Here is a 19,611-nt window from a genome sequence, read left to right as displayed (position 1 = left end):
TTGTGCATAGAGGCCCCAACTGAGACTGGGGCCCCATCGTGCTAGGACAGCCCCGCCTCCAAGAGTTTACAATCTAAATAAGCAAAATAGGTGAGACCAAAAGCACACATGTATTCACACCCTACACTCTACTGTAATAATCTTTGTACAAAATATGCCTTGTGAGCTATCATTTGAAAACTAATAACTCTCTGATCAATAATATAGTGAAACATATGTAGCAACATTATATGTAAAGTTATGAAATTCCCCTGTATGATGTTCTTAACATCAAACTACACAGCCCAGGCAGAAGTATCCTGAAAGAAGAAATGTGTGTTCACTTCAGTTTACACAGAAGTAGTAAACAGGGTCCTTTAGACAACCAGGAGAAGAGATGGCAGGAGACAAAGCAAATTTGAATTTCAGCAAAAACAGGTGAGAGGAAAGAACATGGAGCCTCCTTCATCACCAGACTCCATGTCGTCTTCTTTACTGTTTGAATAAACTTTGCTTTGAGGGCAGCTAATCCTTAAAAGAATCCACTTCAAAAGTTAACTGGACTATAAAAGAAAGGGGCAGAAAATTCCAAGCGATTTCTCTCTCTCTCTCTCTCTCATATCTAAGAAGACAAAACCAGCCATTTGACTTTGGGGGGTAGATCCTGACCTGAGAATTTGGTCAGCCATGTTGGTGGGAACATGTGGTAAGGATTTTACCTTGAACCAAGTTTAGCTTGTTTAGTTTTCGCTACTAAAAAGCATTTTATCTTTATTTCTCTTGTAACCATTTCTGACTTTAATACCTGATCCGTGAATTTACTCAAAACCCTATCTACTTTTGTTTGTTTTATTTTTTAATATGAACCAATCCATTGCTGTGTTTAAACTTGAATTGTTAGATAAAGTAGCAGACTGTTGAATATTGACCCTACAGGGGCAACGGACCTATAATATCTGATCTGTCCAGGAAAGGGCTGGACAGTGCAGAACACATGTTTGGGGGAAAATTCAGGACTGGGAGTCTGTTGGGGTTACCCTGCAAGTAGAAAGCAAGGCAGGTGGAAGTCAGAGTGTGGGTGGTGTGTTGCTGACAGGCTGCTGGAGTCAGAGCTGCAGCTGTACACACACACTCAGGGTGTGACCTGTAGGTTGTTGGCTGTTTGTGAGCAGCCCAGGTTGGGAGCTACGATAGCAAAGCATTGTGAGACCCCCCAAGGTTGTGGAGCAGGCGGTGACACAATCTCTGATTGGTCTGGATTGCATCCCAGAATGTGACAATAGCCTACGTGTGGGAACACAGATGGAGGCATGGAGAGGTGAAGTGACTCGCATACGGTCACACAACAGGATGGTGGTCACAATCTCCTGAGTCACATCTCCTGAGTCCTAGGGGAGAGCCCCACTCACTGGACCACATTGCCTCTCCAGCTATTGACTTCATCCAAATGTAGATGTGTTTCCTGAATAAGATGGTGTTGGGGTGAAAGGAAAGGCATTGTTATCTTTGATGGACATGTGAAAAGTTTTCAAATAATAATTTCGATATTTTAAAATATTTTTGTAAAATATATTTGTTTGCAGAGGATCTTTTATCCTAGCATGACTTCATGTTAGCTATAGGAAATCATTGCATTAAGCTGGAAAGCAGATTAACTCCCTGAACATCTAAAAATACAAATTGTAGAATATCTTGTACATATGGTAGTGTGTGAGTAGGTTTTAAATAGTTTTGCTGTTTATAACACACAAGGGATTTAGTTTAGGAGTGCATTAATTATAATCTATAGTAGTTTAATAGCTAAAATAACCCCAGTTCAATAGCCAGGGACCAAGAGGCAATAGATAGCTTTTATTTGGATTCCCACATTTTGTGTGTCCTTAGTTAGAGTTCAGAATGTGTTGTCTACCAGCTGATAGCTAGACACTAGAGTGGATTTACCTATTTAGTAGAGTTCCTCCCTCCTCTCCTATCCCATGACTGGAGAAGCAAAGCCAGAGACCTGTTCTTACTGAACTAACTGAACACCATTATAAATCTGGAGTAACTCTATTGAAGCTTAGAGCGTAACACTTGATTTATCCCCTATAGTTCAGAGCAGAATTTGACCGAATGGAGGTTTTGCCATTGACTTTAATGGCACCAGGATTGGGCTCCAAGGCAATCATAATCTATAGGCAGCAATCCTGCCAAGTGCCCCAAAAGGAAGCCTTGCCTCTGAGCAAACCAGTAGGAACAATGCTGAGCTTGTGTTAGCTGGAAATTGTTCACAATTGCACAAAAATAAATGAAAGTTGTCCTGATAAAATCCTCCTGTGTAGTGAAACTGCCGTGCTCTTAGATTTATGATTAGGGAGTATCATCCTCCTTTTCAGGCCTCATTTGAAGGCTATTTAATTTTATTGAACAAAAATAAATCTTTTCTGTCGAGTACTATCTCTATGAAAGTCTGCCCCTTCCCTCCTTAAAGTGGTCAACATGCAACAGATTTTCTTTTTACACAGACATGGAGCAAGCCATTAAAGGCAGTAGTAGAGGGAAGTAGCCTAAAGTAGCTAGATTTGGGAGATGGGAGGAGTCTGAAAGCTCAGCCATGGACTGATGAGGAGGGTGGGTGAGGAGGGTGCTTCTTCTTGGAATGTTATAAGTGGTTGGAATACAAGAAGCAAGATATTCAGTTTTGAATCCAGGCTACTCTGTAGATTTGTAGCCTGCCAGCTTCTTTGCCTAATAATGGATATTATCATTTCTCTTCCAAACTTTAACCTACCGAAGCCAAATTCCAGCTTCATGTAAGTGGATGCCATTCACTTACACCCATTGTCTTTAGCCCTAAAATAGAAAATTCAGATAAACAGAACTAATGACTTTGACACCTGCTGTAAACATATAAGAAAAAAACTATTCCTTTTCCTTTGGATGGCTGAAGACTGTTGAAACTTGAAACAGTGGTAATTGTTTCATTTCTGGGTCCTAGGTGTAAAAGCAATTGCCTATGAAATGATATTCAAAAATGAATAAAGCTGTAAAGTTTTTATCTAACTTGCAAAATAAATTCAGTACTCAAGTGAGGCAGCTACTAGGCTGCCTTTAATCAAGCACTTCTGTGTATGCGACAGGCAAGGATTAGGGTGTGTTGCTTACACATACGTAGTCTTCCCTTTTCCTACACTACTTTTCTGCACTGTTTCCAAAATATGTTTCATATCCATTGTGAGTAACATTCTTGGATTTCTCCCAGATCAATCAAACATAAACCACTTCTGCAGAAAGCAGGTTTTGCCACAAGTTGGAGGGACGGGGAACAGACTTCCTTCCTTGGTGAACTTTTAACTACTGCAATTGCATTTTACTGTAAATGGCTTTGATTAGCAAAAGCTAATAGAAAAGAGTCTGATTTTCTTACTGTGTCAGTTTTATGAAGGTGGTGGTCTCTGCCAACTGCGGGGGTTTGGGTGCAACTAGTCAATAATCGGGAATTGCTTGTATCTGTTTCAGAGCTCACTGAAGAGAAGAGGCAGCCGGGAAATGCACAAAGAAAAGAAGACATTCACCCAGGTACCATTTTCAAAATGTGTGATGATTTTCATAATCATGTGACAATTAAATGGGGAAAACTAAAAGTCTCTTTTTACTGGGTGTTGACAGAACCACCAAAAATGTCAAACAGACCTGATTAGACTTAAATCCACTGAGACATTTCAGATAATTTAGAAGCAATTTAGGACCTGAATTTGATTTTTAAACTCTGCAGCTCTTCAGTTTTATTCTCATCTCTGGTATCTAGACTCAGGCTAACGTTTTTTTTCAGGAAAAGAAAATCACCTTGCCTCATAAAGTAATTGGATCATAGCTCAGGGACTAACTAAATTTATACATGGTGCCAAAGTTTTTGTGCTAATGAGCATCATGGCACCAGATGGAGTTCACACAGTGAAACAACACCTAATGTGTTCTGGTGTCAGAGCCCAAGGTTTGGTTTCTCATGTGAGGTGAACAGCATGTGAACTTAAAAATATTTGCTTCCTCTAGCTCAGTTAAAATAAAGAGGCTGTGCTATCTGCCCTCCCCACTTGAATGCTGATTTTATTGAATTTCCATAGGCTGATTCTCCCCAGGAAAGCAGTCGGCCTGGATTCCTTTCCTTTTTGTGCTGACTGCAGTGGTTGAAGTCTTTTCTGGTCTCCATTCCATTAGCTAGTTAGTAACGCTGAGATGAGGGTAGGGTTTCAGATCACTGTGAAGAGGAGTCAATAGCAGCATCACAGCTCTGTTGGAGAGAGAGAGAGATTGTACCTCCGGTTTTTCTCTCCAGTTCCCCTCAGCCCCCATCTGCAAACTGAATATATTAATGTGATTTCATCCTTATAGTTTTTTTCTAAGTTGATGGAATCTTAACATCCATTGATTTGTAATAATAATAATACAACACTTAGCACTTTATGTCATCACCAGCCCCTGCGGCATGGGTAAGATAGGGAAGGGAGATTTACTGCACCAGTGGTATCTGGAAGCACCCGACCTGCAGAGAACACAGGCAGACACAATGCCGCCTCTAGGGAACAAACGTAGGAATTCATCGGAAGCAGCCTTTGAAAGGGTGCAATGTACTCTCCTCCCAAACGGCCAGCTGATGAGCAGAGACTACCGGTAACTCTTGATGGAGGGGGCAAAATTTAAAGGTCAGGGGGCACGTGATCGCTCCATACGTTGCCTATAGCCCCTGTCCCACTCCCCCTGCAGCTCCCACACCCGCTTCAAGCCGGCACCACCTTGCCTCCTCTCCCTTCACATCTCCTTCCCCAGTTACTTCTCCCATCGCCTCCCCGCTGCAGGCTCGGTGCAGACCGGACCCCTACTGCCAAGCAGGTAACTGCAGCTGCAGGCAAGGAAGGGATGGGACTCAGAGGGCTTTGCCGCATCCTTTCTGGCAGAGCTGCGCTGTCAGCCCCATCTCTCTTCCCTGCTCTGGGCGTCTCTTAGTGGAGCTCAGTGGGACCTTTCTTGGGCACATCCCCCTGAGCTGCGCTCAGCACAACTCCCAACCTGGCAGAAATCTGGGAGGGGGGAGCACATGACCCCATGTGCCCCCCGCTCCTCCCCCGCCACAGCAACGCCTGTGATGAGGATGATTATTTAAATGATCAGCTGTAAAGCACCTGGCAAACTATTGGGTTTATATAAATGATTATAAGCGAGGGCTTGGTCATGCCCACTTCAGGTTGTCTGGTGCAGCTGGCAGCACAAACATTCTTTTTCCATGCACTCAGGGAAAGCAAGCAGGTTCACAAACAGAGGATTCCTTATGCTCCCATCCCCAGTCCCTCCCCCCGCAATGCCCCAAGAACAGTCAGAATTTGATCCTATGCCTTTATAAAGAGCTTTACAAACATTGACTAACTCACTTTCACATCACCTTGGTGTGGGATAGGTAAGAAAATATTATAATCCCCACATTGTAGTCACAGAGAGGCTAAAGCCCAGATCCTCAAAGGTATCCTCATTGAAATAAGTGGGAGTTAATTGCCTAAATAACTTTTGAGAATCTGGACCTAAGTGACTTGTCCAAGATCACAAAGTGACTCTTTATGTCTCATGTCCACTCTTTTCTGGACTGGTTTTGCAAGCAAAGGTGACCATGAATTTAGATTCTAATAGTAGCTTGATGCGATCTGTGGACTTAAATATTCATAGACTACATCAGGACCAATTTCTCACCTACTGTGTGTTCACAGTGGGAAAATATGCAGAACTGTTCTATCCTCCGCAGTGCAGACCCAGTAAATACCCTGTAAAATTATTTTGAAATAAAGGGAAAACAAAACAAGTCTTTTAGTAGTGCTTCTCCACCGTTAAGTGTATTGAAGAAAAAAGTTTCTATTCAGCAAAGCTACAGAATGGAGCTACTTGGGAAATGCCAGGCAGCAATCAAAACACAAAGGAAACAGCACAAGGTAGGAGGGTTGGCACTCAGACAGCTGCTTGGGTACTAGCAATGGTACTTTGTCATCAGACTTCCAATGCAATAAATGCTTAACCATCTTCTGCCTGGCAATACCCTTGAGCAGGTGGTGGTGAGGAGATAGTAGTTTGTCACTATTTCTCTTTGTGTCTGCTTGCCAGCAAAAGAAATACTATATTTTGGAATTTTTGATCAGATCCTCAATCTCATGACAGAATTGACACCAGTGGTGGGCAACCTGGGGCCCATCAGGGTAATCCGCTGCTGGACCACAAGACAGTTTGTTTACATCGACCGTCCACAAGCACAGCCGCCCACAGCTCCCAGTGGCTCGCGAGCCGATTTTTGATGGCACTTGGCGGCGGGCTGAGCCACTCAGCCCGCTGCCGGCCTGGGGGTCCATTCACTCAGCCGGCGGCAGGCTGAGCAGAGCCGGCGGTGGGCTGAGCAGGGCCTGGGATCCTTGTCTGGGGTTCCAGCCACCAGCCCTGCTCAGCCCGGTGCCGGTCTGGGGTCCAGCCGCTGGCCCTGCTCAGCCGCTGCTGGTCTGGGGTTCCATTCACCCAGACAGGCAGCGGGCTGAGTGGGGCTGGTGGCCGGGACCCCAGACCGGTAGCAGGCTGAGCTGCTCAGTCCGCTGCCGGTCTGGGGTTCCATCCGCCAGCTCCTGCCAGCCGGGATCCCGGCTGCCGGCCCCCCGCAGCCCACTACCAGCCTGGGGTTCTGCTCACCCAGGCCGGCAGGAGACTGAGTTGGGCTGGCAGCCGGAACCCCAGAACGGCAGCAGGCTGAGTGCTGCCGGCACCTCACACTGGCAGCGGACTGAGCCACTCAGCCCTCCGCCGGCCCTGCTCAGCCCGCCACGACCCGCTCAGCCCACTGCCGGCTGAGTGAATGGAACCCCAGACTGGCAGTGGGCTGAGCAGGGCCAGCGGCTGGACCCCAGACCGGCAGCGGGCTGAGCGGGGCTGGTGGCTGGAACCCCAGACAAGGATCCCAGGCAAGGATCACACTAAATTGATAAGATCTGCATTTTAATTTTATTTTAAATGAAGCTTCTTAAATATTTTAAAAACCTTATTTACTTTAAATACAACAATGGTTTATTTATATAATATAGACATAGAGAGAGACCTTCTACAAAAGTTAAAATGTATTACTGGCACGTGAAACCTTAAATTACAGTGAACTTGGCACACCACTTCTGAAAGGTTGCTGACCCCTGGTGTAGGGTGTCCTACATACTACTTCTTTAAAATTGACTTCAGCTGGTCAAGAAATTATTGATATTTCTTGTACACAAAGCTTCTGAAGGGACATGTACATGAGAGTTGGAATTTTATACTTCTGGCATGCATAGACATTACTGACAAATCTGTTCTGAGCATTCTATCCCCTTGGAAAAGCTCTCGAAGGATTGAGATTTTCTGTTAGTATGCATGTGAACTAGGGAAATAGCTATGTCACCTTTCCAAAGGGAATCCATATTTGATAGTTGGGATTAACATCCAGCAATTCTGTTGTCTTGTATCTGTCTTTTTTCCCCATGATTTTGAATGGAAACAACTTTTCTTTTTTTTTTTGTTCTGGTTTGTCAGTTGTGAAAAAGATTGTTAGACTTACTATTATCTATCATACTTTAACACTTTAGTCAAAAGACTAATAATATTATAAGAATAATAACCAATGGTGCTTTTCTGCTGGTAAAACAACACTTAACTGTGGAAGTATTCAACTTGCGTTGAGCAATGAAGTTGGACACAAGCATTAAGGGCCTGGCACAAAATCCATTGAAGTCAATGAGAATTTTTCTTTCTTTTTTTTTTTTTAAAGCAGACACATTCATCTTGTATTGCCTCAAGAATAGCTAGGAGACTATTGTTTATGGGCTTGAAATCCAGTGCAAATTAAGTCTGAAATTATCCTTTACCTTAATGGGACCAGGATCAAGCCTGTACAGCTAACACCAATGAAAAAGATATGTGTGATGACTGTTGCTTTTACAGTGTGTATGAATGAAGTTATCAACAAAAAGGGAGATACAAGAACCTGGGTAATTACACAGGAATTTCCAGGAAAACATACAGATTGCTGGGCTTGGCAGCCAAAGAAAGCAGACAAATAAGATGAATTCTATTGGATTTCAAAGAGCATATGAGAGCATTTATGGCAGTTTTAAAAAAATGTGGGACTTGTCTAAATTTTATTTTATATGTTCTCAAGAATACAAATAACTGTTCTTAATTTCCTTACAGATGAATCCAGCACTGATCTAGACATAACTGTTCTTAAAAGTAAAGTCTATAATGGTGATGATAAACTTATTGTCAGAACAAAAAAGAAAAACAATGCATTCTTTAGAGTACAAAACCCCATTCTGCAGCACCGAATAAAGATGTTTTACTCTTAAAGCCAGATTTAGCCAAAGCAAGCAAAACCTTCCAGGGATTTCAGTGGGAGCTGCATAAACTTTTGTCATGGCTGAATTTGGTACTTAATTTCCAACATCTAATTGCTAGTGAAGATGCAAGCAACTTGCAAACATCTGAGACTTCACAATCGAAGCTGTGTGTGCGTGTGCTTGTGTATGAGAATGCAAATATATTAACACAGATAAGGAATCTATTGTAAAGACTCTCATTATAATTGTTAGTAGTTTATACCTTCTTGAACATATTTATAAAAAATCAAAGTATTGGTGCCAGAGCAATTATGACCACTGTCTTAACCAATCAACCCAATTTGTATTTGTTTTGATCTGTTTGATTCTGGTACTCCTGCTCATCACTGAGATGATTGGCAGCTTTGATTTTTTTGGAGGTGTATGAATCTTTTGTTTACATATTTCATGTTCTCACTTAGCCTGTTAACTTCCTTACTGTTTTTTAAAAACCATATCTTGCTCCCAGGAAAGCCAGTGCCAAAACTCCCACTGACTTCAATGGAGCAGAACTGGGCCATGGTTGCCCAATTTACTCTGTATCTGTTATAATTGAAATTAAATAATTAGTGTATATTTGAACAGAGGTAGTGATAGATTATTGTAAGTAATCCAACAGATGTTGATGATGATGTAATGAGGTGTACTTTAGGAATTAAACTCCCCCAGGCAGATTGCATAGTCTTAATTAGTCTTGTTCCAAATTTTTATCTAAACTGGTTGACTAATTAAAATGGGCATTTCTTCTTCTGACCTTTGTTTCACTTACTGTGCGTTGTAACAAAAACTGTACTTGTGAATTGTAACAGAGGGTTGCTGAAACTGAAATGGAGGGTCCATAGCTTCTTGTACATGTGTCCTCATGGCCCTCCCAGCCAGGGATTTCCCTACACCCCCCCTGAATTTCCCCAACATCCCCTCCTCCCCCCCGCAGTTTTGTGAACTTGTTACATGCAGTGTTGCCAATTTAGTGATTGTTTGGAAATTTGAATTGAAATTGAAACATTAATACACACTTTAAAAGCATATAAAGTGTATGATATAATACGTGTATCTGAAAAAGTATAATAGATTTGAAAAGTATGAACATAGACTAGCTTCCTTATACAGCTGTTGTTTTTTATGACGTCAGTGCATTCATTTTGGTGATGTTGGCCAACCTAATAATTTCAAATCATGATTTGTAAGCAAAGTCTAATTGAGCTCTCCCTGACAGCTAGTGGCTGGGGGGAAAGGCTTCAGGACCAGATTGTATTTACATTCACATCTAATCTACCTAGGTATCCAGCAAACAGAGCTGTGTTGACCAAGTGATACATTTTGGCTGGGGTTGGGTTACAAATCACTTGAATGTGAGTGGGGGGAGGGGGGGAATGAAATGTTGTTACTCTCATTGTATGAGTAAAGGGCAGTAGAACTGTACTTAGCCTGTGCCTATTGAGGGCATCAAGAGAGAGGGTGGGGACAGGTGTTTTGCTTGATGGTCTGCCTGAGTCACAAGTACTATTGACCTGCCCCTCTCCACTGCTTAAAGACAGAGCTGATTAGACTCCTTTTGTTAAGTGACCACATCAGCTGAAGTCACCGATAATCAGGTCTAAGTGCTTAGATCTGCTGTGGGACAGTGTTTTTGTGGAAGAGATGGCCCAGTCTGCCCTAGCAGCAAGGTTCCTCCACTGAGAGCTCAGCTGAAATCACTGAGAACTGGGTGGAACCTCAAGAGACCAACTCGCAGAGGTCACAGTGGCAGGTGGCAGCAGAAGGTGACGGCGCAGGGCCATTGGCAACAGAGCGATGGAGTGAACAGTGGCACAACGACCAACAGTGGCCAGAGCAAACAGTGAGCAGCTGGAGAAACAAGCAAGATGTCTTCTTGTCCCCTAACTGGGAGGTGAACTCATGTGAAAGCACCTCTGAACTCTGAGTCTCCACTGACCAAGGACAGCAACGGTGAGTGTTAATGAGGCTGTTAAGAATGCTGGAGACACAACACAGTTCATGCGAACAAACATGTCTGTGGCATCATACTTTCTATTTAAGCAAGAGATACCACACACTACAAACTGGAGGCCAATGTTAAGTGCAGTGTCACTTGTTCATCCTGAAGTTGAACACTTGTTCTGAACAAGACCAGCAAATGCTCACTATCTTTCTGCTAGAAACTCAGCTGACTGGCTAGAAGCATGTGGTGCAACAGTGAAAGACTCAACAGTTGAAAAAGGGAAGAACTCTCTCACCACATTCAAAAAATTTGCATGGATGGCTGATGAATGCACTGATGCAAATGGGCATCAAGTATTAAGTCATTGTGTACGTTATCCTGATGTCCATGGTAGGCCAGTAGATGCATTTTTTAGATGTTCAAGTTATAGAAGACAAATCAGCTGCATCTGTGACAACCCCCATCTTAGAAGAGTTAAATGCTTGTCAATTGGACCCCAAACAGATGGCTGCTTGTGCATTTGATGGAGCTGCAAACTTCTCTGGAAGACAGGGTGGAGTACAAGCTTTGCTCAGATAAAAGTGTAACCCTAATCTCTCCTATACACACTGTAGAGGCCATCTACTCCAACTAGCGCTAGTATGAGCTGCAGACTCTTCAAAAGACATTAAAAAAGCTATACATTTAATGTCTTCATTATATTCTTTTTTCAGCAAGAGTCCAAAAAGACTGAATATCTTGGAAAATATAGAAGATACACTGGGACTGAAGTTCAAATTAGTCCAACCTGGGATAACCCTCTGGCTTTCTCATGAGCAGTCCTTGGCTGTTGTCTTAAAATTACTCCAGACGTTATTACTGGCTTTGGAAAGTATCTACCAAGATGGGATGGATCTAAGTAGTGAGGCTGGTGATTACTTTTGCTACTACGTTCAGAGAAGACTGTTGCCATTCTCTAACTTGTAAGTCTACTGTTGAAACCACTTGGGTCATTAAACAATGCCATCCAGACATCTGCTATAACAGTAGTAGATCTTTGTCCAGCAACAGAAGCTACATTTGGATCAATCAGAGAGCTATCCATTGAAAAAGTACTGGAAGAAACAAAGACTTCAGTCAAGAAGTTGAATAATGAAGGAATTTATATTGAATCCTTAAGTGAAGAGGACAAGAAGTGTTTGTTAAGACAACTGAAAAAGTACACAGACTTGATTCTTAAAAGTCGACAGCAGCAACTTCTAGATTCTACTCAACCTCTACGTAGCTTTTACAGATCCCTGTCCTATAAAACACAGACAGTTGAGTGTAGTGAGGCACTACCAGCAATGGGGCTGCCATGTGCTCAGGACAGAATAGAGAATTTGAACACAGAGTGGAATATCATATGACAAATGAATGAAGATTTGACTTCAACTTCTTTTTTATCATCACTAGTGGCTCGACCCAATCTTTATGCTGTGTTTCCTGGGCTGAAAGAAGTAGGAATTCATCTCTTGCTACTCCCAGTCACAACAGCTACAGTTGAGCGTTCTTTTTCATCATTGAATAGAATTTTGTGTTCTGAAAGAAGTCGCCTTCTGCCTGATCATGTGAATGAACTAATGAGCATATTAATTGAAGGAATGGAAGTACCGGACACACGAGAAGCCACCAAAGATGAATGCATTGCATTCAAGAAGTTCATTAAAAGAGTTGTGGAAAATTATAACAAGAAACCAAGAAAGATGTAGATGTAGTGCTTCATAGAAGGCTTGAGTAGCCAACTTTAATTTTGTGTGATGATTTTAAAACATGAGTTAAATCTAATAAAATAGTCATGAAACATTTTTCAGTTTTTACTGTGGTGCCATACAGCCCACCTTCACCCTCATGGTCTGATCCCTCATCGGCCCTGACTCCCCCCCCTGTAAATTTGATCCCCCCCCCCATTTCAATTCCTGGGGAAAACACTGCTTCCAGCAACGTTGACAAAACCTACAACCTCAAGAGATTATCTTTCAAAGACTGCCTTCCATAATTATACTGATGCTGATAACTGTGTCTCTTCTGAGACCAAATACCTACATCTCCATGACAATAATAAAAGTGAATAATGCAAGAGAATAGTTCATCTTAAAATTTACTTAATCTTGCCTCTTATTTCTATGTAATACACACTAGAGATGTGGTTTTAAAATATCCCCAAAACAAAATCTCTTATTTAAGAGACTGTGCTTGCTTTAAAGTGAACGTTTTCTAATGGACTGGGTTTGGATTTTACAGAGGTGCTAGGATGACCATATTTCCCTAAACTGAAAATGGGACACTGGGAGTGGATATGACCCTTCTGCCCCAGTCCTTCTCCCTCCTATTTTTCTCCATCCCCTCCTCTCTGTCCCTCTCCCTGACCCACTCTGCTCTTATTTCCCTCCTCCCCTGCCCTCTCCTCACTTCTCTGCATTGAGAGAATATGAGCTGCCTGGCATCGCTGTGCAGGGTTGGCCCAAGCCAATGTCACAGAACCAATGCTTAATTTGTGCTGGGGCTGAGCCCTGGCACCTCTAGGCTTGGCAATTCATAGCCCTCGCACCTCTGGGATCCCAGCTAACAGCCGCCACTCTCCGGCCACCCAGCTCTGAAGGCGCCACCACTGCCAGCAGCAGCACAGAAGTAAAGGTGGCAATACGCCATACTATGCCACCCTTGCTGCTGCTGGAGGCAGCACTGCCTTCGGAGCTGGCCAGCAGCCGCCTTTCTCCAGCTGCCCAAGCCAGTGCTTAATTTATGCCGGAGCTGAACCCCGGCACCTCTTTCATTACAAATTAAGCACTGCATGGATGTCACAACTCTTTTGGCCAAACTGGGCATTTTGTCCAATTTGCTCTTGCCCGAACATTCCTCTGCACCTTCCTAGGGTAAGAGCAAACGGGACAAATGCCCAGTTTTGCCAAAAAAGTCATGACGTCCAGGATGGAGCTTAAAAAGGGGACTGTCCCAGCTAAAACAGGATGTATGGTCACCTGAGTTAGTGTATTCCTTTTCACTGTCACCTCTGGAGAGCTGGGCTCACACATAGTTTATATCACTGGTGACATGATGGTCACATCCTATTTCCCAACAATAGCAAGAACAATCGTGCTTCTCATTTTCAAGAGGATTTACAAACATGTCCTGTGTCACAAAATGTTGTGAGGATTCTTTAGTCAAAGTCTAGTGCATGCTTTTCATTATGGCAAAACAACCACACAGTTTGACACACTTCAGAATGTTTGACACACTGCTGAGAAGACGACTGAGTGGAGAAATGAGAAGCAACCTCATTCGTACAGTTAGCCTCTGTTTCATGCATGCTAAAAATTATCTAATTTATAATTAAAATTAAAAGGAAATAGTTCAAACAAAATACTACACCGTTTCATTTGAATCATTTTTTGTTGTTCGTAAAGTTTGTGCAATCTTTGATAAGACCTTGTTGTCTGCAAAACACATCAGCACAGTTATGCTATGATTTTTCTATTCATCTGGAAAGTATGTTAATTTCACCAGGCCCAAGCCGTGAAATGTATCAACTTTATTTGTGATTTGCACAGCGTGCGCTCTCGCTCTCTCTCTTTCAATTGTATGTATGTTTGAAATTTCAAAGGAAAAAATGTGAAGATTTTGGTACTTAAACAATTGATTATGCCTTTATTATATAATTCTTTTTTGCGGGGGGGGCTCTTCCTATTGGCAGGAGGACAGTGCTGACTTGAAGTGCCAGCTTCAGTTTGCCAAAGAAGAAGCAGTGCTAATGCGTAAGAAAATGGCCAAGCTGGGGAGGGAGAAAGATGAACTGGAACAGGAGCTCCAGAAGTACAAGTCCATCTATGGAGATGTGGATAGTCCACTCCCTATCGGGGAGGCAGGAGGGCCACCCAGCACCAGAGAGGCTGAGCTAAAACTTCGTCTGAAACTGGTGGAAGAGGAAGCTAACATACTGGGCAGGAAGATAGTTGAACTGGAGGTGGAGAACAGAGGTATTAAAGCTGAGATGGAGGACATGAGATGCCAGTATGAGAGAGAGTGTCTTAGCCGGGACCACATTTCAAGCATTCCTACCTCGCCATACGGTGACTCCATGGAGTCGGCAACAGAGCTGCGCCGTCACTTGCAGTTTGTTGAAGAAGAGGCGGAGCTGTTGAGGAGATCGATCTCTGAGATTGAGGATCACAACAAACAACTAACCAATGAACTGAACAAATTCAAGTTTGAGCCCAGTCAGGAGTCCAGCTGGCTGGATGATGGTGCCTCTAAATGCAGTGGATCCCTACAAGAGGAGTTGAAATCAGCGAGGATGCAAATCAATGAACTGAGTGGAAAAGTGATGAAACTCCAGTATGAGAATCGTGTGTTGATGTCCAATGTGCAGCGCTATGATCTTGTCTCTCACCTAGGGCTGCGCACTTCAAGTCCCAGGGACAGTGATGCTGAGAGTGATGCAGGAAAGAAAGAGAGTGACAGTGAAGAGGGCCGCCCAACTGAGCCAAAGAGAGAAGGACCCATTGGGGGAGAGAGTGACTCAGAAGAAGTTTATGAGAAGACATCAGGTTTTGAGAGTGGTAAGCCATCAGAAGTTAGCGACCTCTGTTCTACTGAGTTAATGAGAGTGAAAGAGGACACTGAGTCTTTAATTAACATCAAACGAGAGGCTGAACGGCTTGAAAGGACAGTGCTCCGTCTCATCACTGACACTGATAGTTTAATTTATGATGCCAAGGTGCACATCACCAGCAGTCCCTCCTCTGAGCAGGGTTTCAAAAGTGATGGAGAGAGAGGTGAGGATAAAAATGAACCAGAACTTCTGGACACTATCAATTCAAGGATGAAAGCTTTCCGTAAAGAACTACAGATCTTCCTGGAGAAGGTTGATCACATTGGGGAAGGCCTCAAAGAACAAATGGAAGACCTCTCCCCTTTGCCCCACCTGACAGAGTCTTCCAGTTTTCTGTCCACAATGACATCCATGTCTCGAGACTCACCCATTGGTAACCTAGGAAAGGAGTTAATTACAGACTTCCAGGTAAGTGGGCTTTTTCTTTGCTTTCCCTCTGCTTATTGTTTCTCGCTGGCATTGCTACTCTAGAGCTAATTTCCCACACAGCTGCTTTATGATTTCAAATTGGCAGTGTATTACAGTCTAAAATGTAAAACAAACCCTTTTTAATGTTTTTATGCTCAACTACTTTGGTTCAGAGGCGGTTCCTCATGGTAAAAAGGCTAATCCGATGAAAGCAATAGGTATCTGGGGTTTTTGTTGTCTCTAGCAGCAACATTTCCTGATGAAGATGTGATTAGTTAAAAAATCCAAAGTAAATTTTCCTGTCAAAAGCAATTAGAAGCCTTGCTAATGACTGTATAGAGTTCTTTATTGTGCTCTCTTTTAAAAGAATGAGGTGTGTTCTCAAAAGCCTTGCCAAAAAAACAAAATTAAATAAAATTTCTAAGTGATGTTTTTTGAAAAGCCTGCTTACAGCTCACTCACATAACCGAGGGGCGAGTGAGAAGCACTAGCCAGCGAAGGACTGCCTTTCGTAAAGCGTTGCCAATGGGCGCATGTCTCAACTGCCACACTGGATATAGCTTTTCTGCACAGCACAAGTAAGGAAGGAAGAGCCTTGTATCCCGTATCCTTCATGACTTGTATGCTTGCTGTTGGTTTGACTCATGCATCCTCATTGCATGCGCCTCATAACCAGTGTTTGCATTCTTTTTTCCTCTCTTTCTCTTTTTTGCTTTTCAGATGTTTCAGCCCATCATTTTGCTCATCCTCATTTTAGTTTTGTTCTCTTCACTTTCTTATGCCACTGTATTTAAGTTGTTTTTTCTGTTCACGCTTTTCTTTGTCTTGTAGTTTTTTTTCCAGTTGTCTACCTTACCCATTTTTGTTTTCTTTATTCCCTCCTGTCCTTTGTTTTTGTTATAAACCGCCCATGCACCTAACAGTCCAAACTGAGGGATCAGATGGAGTGGCAGCTCAGCCAAGATCGTGGAGAGGAGCAAGAGATTCACCACCACCGAGCCACCACCGAGCCACACCGCAGAGCTGATGGAGACATTAAACTCTACAGGCCAGGCGACAAGGGCTGTTTCAGTCTAGAGGTCAGCACAGCAGCCCATTCTACTAACTGCCTCCTGCTGCCTTGGAGGGGATATAAGTTTCAGCCACAGAAGTTGGGGGGGGGGGGGGGTGAACAAGCTAGGTGAAACACTGCAACTTTGCTGTGACGTTTTCAGCAAACATATTTAAATATTCATAAAAGCTCCCTTTAACAAGCAAATGCACTCTTGTTTTGGGGCTTATCACACTGCTCCCAGTAGCCTGGCCTGGTGGAAGAATAACGTTTGGCTCAAGGCCCAAATAAAATAAAATACAATATGCTCTCTGGAAGGGACTTTGTACCCTTGAGGGAGATGGTGTGTCTTGTGCTTCCGTGCCCCCAGGTTTTATCTTGGATTTTAAATTTTTTGAAGGCTAGAGATGCCCGGGATGGGGCTGTATAGTGCACAGCACTGTAATTCCCAACAGGCAGCAGGACAGCATACAGTCTCAAAAAAATTATTTAAACAGAATTATCAGATGCTGTCGGTCTGACATACTTCTATATTTGTCAAATATAAAAGCTAACACATTTTTATTTTAAAATCTCCCCCACTCAGAGGCTCAAGGCATGCTTTGCTGTACCAGGTTAAAATATAGCTTAAACTGATTTGGTATAAACACAGATTGGCTACAACAGGGGTTCTCAACCTTTTTCTTTCTGAGGACCCCCCAACATGCTATAAAAACTCCACGGCCTACCTGTGCCACAGTAACTGATTTTCTGCATATAAAAGCCAGGGCCGGCTTTAGGGGGTAGCAAACAGGGAAATTGCTTGGGGCCCCTGCCAGTGGGAGTCCCATGAAGCTAAGCTGCTCAGGCTTTGGCTTCAGCCCCAGGTGGTGGGGCTCAGGGCCTCAGGTTTCAGCCCCATGCGGTGGGGCTTTGGCTTTCTGCCCTGGGGCCCTGTGGGTCTGATGCTGACCCTGCTTGACGGACCCCCTGAAACCTGCTTGTGGCCCCTCAGGGGGTCCCAGACTCCTGGTTGAGAACCACTGGGCTACAACATGGTTTCTGCTTTTTTTGTACTGTCTGGTCAATCTCCTTACCTAGACTAGCAAGTGGCATTTAAACATTGTTCTACAGATTAGCCCCATTCACACTGGCCTGCCAAACCTAGAAACTGGTTTAAATGGAAATAAGAAGTCGTTAAAGGGAGCTGAGTTTAAACATGGTTCTTTAATTCTCAAGCTCCATGTAGATAAAGACCTTAAAATATACAAGAAGCAGATAATTCAGTCTGGAAGAAGGAAGATGCTGGCTGTGAGAGCTGGTAATTGTGATGAACAAACAATAGGCACTAGAGATCAGAGGCGGAGCCAGGGAGGGGAGGCATGCTCCTCCCTGGCTGGTGGCCAAACAGATCAATTCCAGCCTGAATTTCAAAGGCAGAGTGGCTCTCCTTCACTGAGCACAGGTAACTTTTTTTTTTTACCACCTTCTTGCCAGCAGTTGATGGTGGTAGCATAAGTAGTATTTAATTTACTGCCTCTCCCTCTTTACCCATCAAAGGTAAACTTCAAAACAGATATCTGCTAAAACATAAATAACAGTAAGTCAGTGGTTGGGAGTCAAACTTTCTCCTTAGATGTGGAAAACTGGAAGATGAGGGAGTTGAGTCCTTTCATTCAATACATATCTGGAACAATTGTCCCTAGTGAGAATTTCAGCAAGTATGGATCAGAAAATGACTTGAGTTAATGTTTAAAATCTTTCTGTTTAAACACTCTTACCATTAGTAGTTCCCTGCTGCCTGATTTTAACCTTCTCTTTGTATTATAAACCCTATATTTATCAAGCTACATGACTTGTGTAATTTTGGCACACACAGTTTGCCATCTTCCAAAATGAGATGTTACCTAAAGTAAACTGTCAAAAGCTGAGCAGATGGTGGGAGTAGTTTTCACATCAAGGAGACCTTAGCCTGGCACACAAAAGCAGGTAGCTATAACTGAAGGTACAAGAATATCCACTCGAGATCCAACTGTGCTGGAGAGGCGAGTGTGGATGGGACACTCATAAAAGGGACCGAGGTAAGAAGGCATTAGTGACAAGCACACTTGTTTAAATACAATTTATTGAAGCCACAGGGAACATTACATTTACACTGTCATATGTTGAAATGATTGGGAATACCGGTGGTTTGAAATGCCATGAAGATCATCCAGTATTCCACCTTGGAGCTGGGCATCTACATAGTTATTGATTCAATACAGGATAACTGGATGAAACCAGTTATACAGGAAGTCAGCCTAGATAATCTAATGTTTCCTTCTGGCCTTGAGGTCTATGAAAACATAAAATGGGAACCAAATGAAGCATAAAGTTCCCCAAATGATTTTTTTAAATTGCTTTTGCTTTTCCATTCTTAAATTTATTTTCTTTGAGACAGAGTTTGCAAAATCCAGAAGTACTAAGTCACCTATTTTTTTGCCAGGTGAATGAGCAGAAAACATAGTTTTCAAATGCAAAAAGTTATTTTTGTCATTGTAAAGAATAGAGATGAAAATTCATGCCCAAAAGCAGAAATGTCAAAAAGTAAACTTCTACCTAGTTTTGTTTCAGGAATGAAAATTTTCACACAGCTCCAGTAAGTGATAATGATTAGCTTTCTTCTTACTGTGTATGGCCTTTCAAAGAGATAGACATGTTTCAGTTATGCAAACAATTCTTTTGTAAGCAAGCAAGTCCATTTTTTTCCAAGCCAAATTTTAAAGGGAACGTTTCCCATGAGCAGCTTCCATTTCTCCTGTATAAACTATTTGAAAAATAAGCATTGTGGGAGCCTAATTGTTTGATTAAATACAATAGATGAAGACTGCCTTATGCCTGAACCACCCTGTAGCCTAACTGTAAACATCTGCCTTTGTTTGGTCTTTACACTGCTGTTGTTAGTGTAACAGTATTATTAGAATGTCTTTGCATATTAAAGACTTGGGTTAGATTCACAGTCCAATGGAAATTATTTCTTGAAATTGTCTTAAGAATGGGACTTTGTTTTCTTGCTGAAAACAAGTAATTGAATTGCTTTGGCAGTCGAGAGGAGGCCAGCGCCCACTGAGGTGAATATTCAATATATTACTCATGGTTTGAGCTCTGTTATGGTGGGTGGGAGAACTGGCTCTGTAAAATCCAGAGGGAAATCAAGTGAGTAAACAAGAATTGTTATCAG

General features: G+C 42.7%; 1 protein-coding gene across 1 annotated transcript in view; it reads left to right on the top strand.

Annotated features, from left to right (window-relative positions):
• The window catches only part of MTCL1 (microtubule crosslinking factor 1), a 197,808-nt gene that overhangs the window by 113,375 nt on the left and 64,822 nt on the right, over positions 1-19,611 (top strand). The window contains exons 4-6 of the mRNA XM_024213373.3: positions 3,478-3,537; positions 14,036-15,361; positions 16,285-16,440. Coding sequence (XP_024069141.2) covers positions 3,478-3,537; positions 14,036-15,361; positions 16,285-16,440 — 1,542 coding nt within the window. The remainder of the gene's footprint in view (positions 1-3,477; positions 3,538-14,035; positions 15,362-16,284; positions 16,441-19,611) is intronic.

Source organism: Terrapene carolina, unplaced genomic scaffold (assembly GCF_002925995.2).
Source record: "Terrapene carolina triunguis isolate 2854851 unplaced genomic scaffold, T_m_triunguis-2.0 Scaffold58, whole genome shotgun sequence".
NCBI lineage: Eukaryota > Metazoa > Chordata > Testudines > Emydidae > Terrapene > Terrapene triunguis.
This window is presented reverse-complemented; position numbering and strand designations above follow the sequence as displayed.